At 48.2% G+C, this 6,444-nt stretch overlaps 1 protein-coding gene across 5 annotated transcripts in view; it reads right to left on the bottom strand.

The window, feature by feature from the left end:
* Window positions 1-222: 222 nt before the first annotated feature.
* Window positions 223-6,444, bottom strand: part of LOC144113211 (transmembrane protein 163a-like) — a 112,944-nt gene continuing 106,722 nt past the window's right edge. For all 5 annotated transcript variants that reach the window (XM_077646176.1, XM_077646178.1, XM_077646175.1 and 2 more), the window contains 4 exons: window positions 5,720-5,816; window positions 4,347-4,458; window positions 3,106-3,247; window positions 223-1,465 (listed from right to left, as the gene is read on the bottom strand). In XM_077646176.1, coding sequence (XP_077502302.1) covers window positions 1,411-1,465; window positions 3,106-3,247; window positions 4,347-4,458; window positions 5,720-5,816 — 406 coding nt within the window. In that variant the 3' untranslated portion in view covers window positions 223-1,410. The remainder of the gene's footprint in view (window positions 1,466-3,105; window positions 3,248-4,346; window positions 4,459-5,719; window positions 5,817-6,444) is intronic.

The following is a 6,444-nucleotide window of genomic DNA, read 5'->3' as shown; positions in this document are numbered from 1 at the left end:
TACGAGCACCTGTCAGACTTGCACGCGAGCGCGTGAAAACAGTGCACCTGAAGTCGAGGCTGCCGCTTCGTGCTGTCGCTTGCACTCCATTGCGAACAGCTTATGAGATGAAGTACAAGTTCCGTTTTATTCGTTTTCTAGCGTGGTTACCAGTAATTTTTTTCACAGAATTTCGAATTTCACTGAGGATCCGACCATAAAATACGTTAAGATCAAGGAGGGTACAGATGATATTTGCTTTTATTGTGTTCATAGTTGACGTAGTACAAAAAACAACGAAACGGTAAATAAATATTCTTGTAGCTTTTTCGGTCACAAGTGCACGAATTGCACTACACGTCAATGTTATACTCAAAGCCTTAAACATTGTTCACGCGATGACAATTCACTCATAATAAAACAATAAAAACTTGTTAAACATGCAATTACATCTCTAGTTCGCGTATATGCGATTGAAAACGACCCAACTGAACCATGAAATCCGTTAATCCCGCACTAAATTCGGTTGCTTTGCATACCTATTTGCAGGATTCGATCCGCGTCGAGTTGACTGAAGTGCCCGACACTGATGAGACAGGACGCTTGCCAAGCGTGTCCTTGGCTCAGAGGAGTTGTACCGCCGTACACTTCTCGGTGCTTCAGAACTGCCGATATGCAATTACCGCGCGTGCGACAGTTCACTCATCCTTTCCGCGTCACCTGTCAATTCAAGGTTACAGTCATGGGCCAAATACAGGTTTTTTGCAGTTACGTAGCAGCTACGTCGCTGCCACCGAGCCAATGCATTAACCTAATCACGAATTCCGGCTCGGCCAGTAGCTCTTCAGGTTACTGCCAACTAACCAGCACCACAATTTGCAGGCGAACTGACGGGTTTTTTTTTTTTTTGAGGATTGCTTATATAACCCGACGGCCGTGTACCATATTTCATGGAATACGCGGGCACCAGTGCTCCACTTAACAGTGCACTCTCGACCGCGTTGTGGACATGCAACGAAGACTATTTTCTGCCGTTACAAGGTTCGAAGGCTCACGCGAGGAAGCCTTTTTCGTTTCGTGGTAGCCTCCTGAAGGCACAACGCGCGGCTACGTAGCCACAAAGCCGGGCGTAACGCCCGTCACACGCTCTTCTTGATTTAAATAAGAATCCTGCCACCAGTGGTCACCACGTGTGATGAGGAAGGCCTACACGAGAGCGCCGTCTGCGCCGTCTGTCCAGCAGAGAACATGCAGGGTCCCGTGGCGCCGTGTAGCCTGCTGAGGACGCCAGAGGACGCAGCTGCCGCGCCACTTCACAGAGCGTGAGGGGGCCAGGAAACGTAGAGAGGAGGAGGAGCAGGAGGGGGGGGGGGGGGAGAAAGCAGGCGTCGAGCTTCTCGCTCGAGGTACACTGTCCGTGGCCACTGTATTTCACTGAAGTGTCATGTGGCCGTGACGTCCTATCGACCAGTTTTCAAACAACACCCTGGAAAAGGACGAGCGATAGGTTAGGGGGGCGCCAAACAAGCCACGTCCGCGTTGACACGGAAGGAACAATTGCTCTACAGACCACTTTGCGCCGGTGGTCGTTAGTCTACTTTTCTGTTAGCTGTTTTTTTTTCCCTGTTGGCACTGGAGACACTTCATTTCCGTTAATTCAAGTTCGCGCACGTGGAAAAAACTGCGAAGTAATGATGTGTGCGCAGGAAAAAGGCACGACGCCCGTTGATTGATGAATGGGGAGCAAACGGCAACTGATTATCAGCCAGTCCTCCTCAAAGCGGTAGAGGACACGGGCTGCGAAGCACTAAACGTAGTTTTGTGCTATTGCTTCCTTATTTTAGGCATTAATGACGTCAACAACACACAAAGCCTACGTCCGACATGCAAAACAACAACTGTGATAGAGCAGATAAATTTAAGTATTTGCTGCTTTCCAGCGGCTAGCAAAACAAAAAGAACAAAAAACGAGGCACAAATGTGACTGGTTAGTGCGTAGCGCACGAACGACTGCCTTCAACGTCGACATTACACGCCGCCACCAAGCATGACGAGTGGCACATTATATTTTATTGTCTTCATTAACGGGAACACCCTAGCACCGCGAATGAAATGAAGTGTATAGATAACTTGCTGTGGCGAACGTGTGTGCAGTCTTAAGAACTTACTGAGTGAGTTGCTACGAGGCGCATGCATACAGCAATCGCAGAAGAAACAAAGTATTCACAGAGGTGCCTTTGTGCGCCTTCTTACCCGTTTCACGTTTGAGTAACATGCGTCCCTTTGTTTCTAACTTCGTTCAAAATGCTTTCAAATAAGTCATTTCTATTTTCACTCGAGTGACACGCACTTCAACGCTTTTTGTTGATGGCCAGCCAACTGAGTACCCTAGAACGTTGAGATGCTGGCTGTCACCAAAAGTCATGATGTTAGGAACACGCAGCACAGTTTCAAAAGGACCAGGAAACGAGACGCCACCACAACAAAAAAACGCTTAATGTAGAAAAGAGATAAGCCACCAGGTGTCTGCAGGACAGTATATACACCCAGTAGAAGCAGCAAAATCAACACAAAGCGACCCCAAATGCCGTTACGGTGATTAGTCTACCGTGCACATGGGACGGGATGTACAGGTGAAAGTGCGCATTAAAGGACCTCTAGAGTTTAAAGACAAAGCCTCGAGTAATAATTTTCCTGTATAGCCGCCATAACAGCCATATTTATTGAGGACTAAATGAGTAATGACTCAAGCACAGCATTAGCCGCCACTTCTTCCACAAACACTGCAATGCATAGTATGCTGGTGATTGTTTTTAATAGCGCAAGTGCGGCTCGGACAAAGAGCGCCACTACTGACGAGTTTTTCTTTTGTTGTTTTTTTCGTCTTCTTGATCTGAAGTCAAAGACCCACTTTTCCGTGACTTTCACCCTAGAAAAGCAGAGCAGCAGGTCTGAAGAAGGTTGCACCCACAATGAATATTGTGGATACAACGCATTGTGTAGTATCGCACAATGCACAATACCGTACAAGGAGCGTATCATCGAATGCGCAACTGCTCACGCATGCCGTGTCAGCGAAGGGCGCATAAAATGCATTTGAAGATGAGATTCCGGAAGCCGACTTACTTTGCCCCGACGAGGAGCATGATGAGGGCCGCAACAGTGCTGAGCACGGCGTCCATGTACCAGACTTCCGGGTTGGAGTCGTACACGAGGTCGCTCACTATTATGGCCACGGCACAAAAGCTGCTAATTAACGAGTTTATCCCTGAAAGAACACGACGTATAGAGAAAGTGAGCCGCTGCACGACCGGGGCACAGTATACATTTATCTATTCACAGACCAAGAGCATGAAGTAGTCATGTAATAAAATTTGTTCCAACTCCATCCACAACAGAAACACACCATACGTCAAAACGGCTTGCGCAGCACTGAAGCGGCAACCCCACGGACAGCACGTTTCGCCGCTCTTTCCGCGGGGTAAGCAAAGGGCGCATTCACGGCACGCAATGTTCGCCCGGTACTGAAGGGTTGGCGCCAGACGCGCATCAGAGCCAGTTCCTGCCGGTTGTTCCCATGACAACAGAGAAGCGGCGCCCTTCGGTAAGCCTAAGCTCCGGAGAATGGAGTTACAACATTAAGACAGGGGAAACATTTCCTGCGTAGTTGAGCCAGTAGAAAAGCGAAAGCCTGAAGTGCTGGTATACTAGGATAGAACTTAAAAAAAACAGCATTTGGTAACAATGACATTTGGCCAATTACAACAGTGATCAAAAAACGTATTTTCAAAAATTTGACAAAAAACAAACCACAGCCATCAAAATTCTTTAAATTACCTTATAATTTCGTCTCGTGATTAACTTCTTGTTTAGGTAACAAGCAAAGCTTTTTACAACGGCCTACTTTTTGTCGCGGAGGAATCCTCTTCGGTAGTCCCGACTATGGGCGGAAGTTCCCTGAAGACTTAAGCTGTATCCGACTACAGTTGCCGAACGTAGAGACCAGAGTTGAAATGGTGACCGGCTCGGCTGCAGCGGGCGGCTGCTGGCTTCGATGTGCACCGCCATATTTCCCGACTGGGAGAGGGCCAATCTGCTCCGACCCGCGCTCTCCTTTCTCCTTTCACGGCCCAGGCGCACCGGAGCTGCGCGATTTTAACGCCCGAAATATCGCTGCCGAAATGCGTTCCGCGTGCCTGCCGCTTTAGCCTCCTGTATTGATGCAGGCCGCGCCTTGATAAACGCGTGTGCTGCCGTATAGGCTGAGTGGTCGGCGTCGCTCATGGTGGCTCTACCGGGCTCCAGAGGCAGGCGTTCTACTCGAACATGCTCTCGCTTGCAAGAGACATGAAACCTTGTATACCCACCGTCGAGGACTAAGGACAAGCTTCCTAGCCGCTTAGCCAGGATCAATTTCACGACTGCTAGGAGAAAGCAGGCCGCTGCACCGACTCCGGCAAGTATAATGAGGACGGGTATCTGGAAAAAGGGGACAAAGCGAGAGTTGGAAGCATTGCGAGTCCAGGACGCGCGCTCGTCTCTTCTCAGAGGGAGGTGCCAAATAGCGGCGTGCTCCTCTGCAATACCTCGCGTTCATGAAGATTGCTGGGAGGTGACCAAAATTCCAAACTATTCTACCTTATTTGCCTGGGCTCAGTATCTGGCATGGCACTTTCAAATTTGCTTTACGTCAGAACGCAGCGCGAATGGCGACGCAGGATTTCCGTCCAGTCATGAAGTGCTCTTACGCTAGAGTGGCTCCCTAAACACCGCTTCTTATCGGTCTCTGTTCGCAACCGTTTGTAGCTGGTTTACATGCGTACACTCTAAACAAAAGGAGTAAAAAGGAAGTAAAACTGTCCTCTAGCACGCACCCTTTTATAAAAGAGTGTTCGCTAGAGGACAGTTTACCCCCTTTTTACTCCCATATAGGTGTACTTGTGTTTAGAGTGCACCCCGTATTTTTACATTTCAACCTTTACATCTCAATTAGCAAGCTTAAACTGTACTTAAACAGATAACCCTAGCTCTTCGTCTATCATCGTATTAGTGACCCCCAGGTTGTTGTGAAACCATTAGAACAATTTCATTACAAAACAAGACACTGAAACATATAACGGAGAAGCAGGCGTTCTGTTCAACTCTTAATTGGAAACTTGGCAGAAAGAAAGAAAATGAGAGCTAGCCTGCTTTAAGAAGTTCATCTGCTGCTTTGAAGACTATCAGCAAGTTATTCGTATTTCTCACGACATTTTATTTGCTTTTCAACGCAAGACGATTTACACAGGGTACAGTCGCAGTAGAGAAATCAAGCTGTCCACCTTGCGGACGTTTAACTGGCTCTCCAGGCGCGAACAGGGGAAAACGCATAGCAAACTACGAGATCTTTTCAGTGCACCAGTCGCACAACGAATTCCGGTCAACATTCAGCACCGCGCTTAGCTATACCTCAAGTGCGCGAATGTTTTGCGCAAGACAGGTGCCTGCGCCGTCAAAGTTGACGAAAACAAATTAATCGGATTGTTTTGCTAAACATCCTCTACTCCTTCCACCTTACATCGCTTTTTCTGAATACGCGTTCAGATGAGGCTGACGAATCGCTTCGATGAAGCGTGACCAGCCAAGCACAGGAGCTAAAACCTAGCGCCCCGCGGCGATCATCAATTCGCAGCAGGCTTCACGATTTGCCGCCGTCTATCTCGCATCCTGCAGGAAGTCCACTACGCCAGCGCCGTCTTACCCAAGTGGGGCTCTCTCGCACGATTAGGTCGTCCATGGCTTTGCTGATAATGGCAATCGCCGAGAGTATAAAGAAGAGTCCCAAAAGTATGCAGGCTCTAGGGAAGAAATAAGACATTAGTTAGGCACAGAGAATGGAGATAATGCGAGCGTATCCGCTCTGAAACGCCTGGTCGATTACGCTGAGCCGGCAAGTAAACGAGAGGAGAAGACGAATGGCGGTGCTTAGTTTCGCGTCGTCGGCAGCCACAAATATCCGAGGCAGCCAGAGAAAAACATGGGACGAAATGACAGCAAGTATATATGTACAAGACCGCGCGTATACTCAGATCACGCAGAGCGCATGATATCCCGAAATTCGAGCGCCAGAACTGTTCCCCGTTTTTATATCAAAGTGGTCGGGCCATAAAGGACAAGCAAGAATATCGCGGTGTGTTCTCGACTTGAGCGGCTACTAAGCTATTTAAGGCGTCTCGTAATGGCCCTGGGATACTGGAATAATATCGATTTCAGCGCAGCTTAAATAGCTATATGTTTGGGTCTTGCGATCTTCCATCCTCATTTCGAACCTCGAAAAGGAAGTCGGATCATTTTCCTTCCTTGCGGGCTCCGGAAGTTTCATATCAAGTTCTCAGTTATAGAAGGTCCACCTGCTAATGCAGAAAACTACGGGCTTTTACTCGAAAGCCGATAGTGATGCTCCTCTTAATTGTAGTACGATGCACC

The sequence above is a fragment of the Amblyomma americanum genome, chromosome 1, assembly GCF_052857255.1.
Source record: "Amblyomma americanum isolate KBUSLIRL-KWMA chromosome 1, ASM5285725v1, whole genome shotgun sequence".
NCBI lineage: Eukaryota > Metazoa > Arthropoda > Arachnida > Ixodida > Ixodidae > Amblyomma > Amblyomma americanum.
Note: the sequence above shows the minus strand (reverse complement) of the source record. Positions and strands in the feature narration are given on the sequence as shown.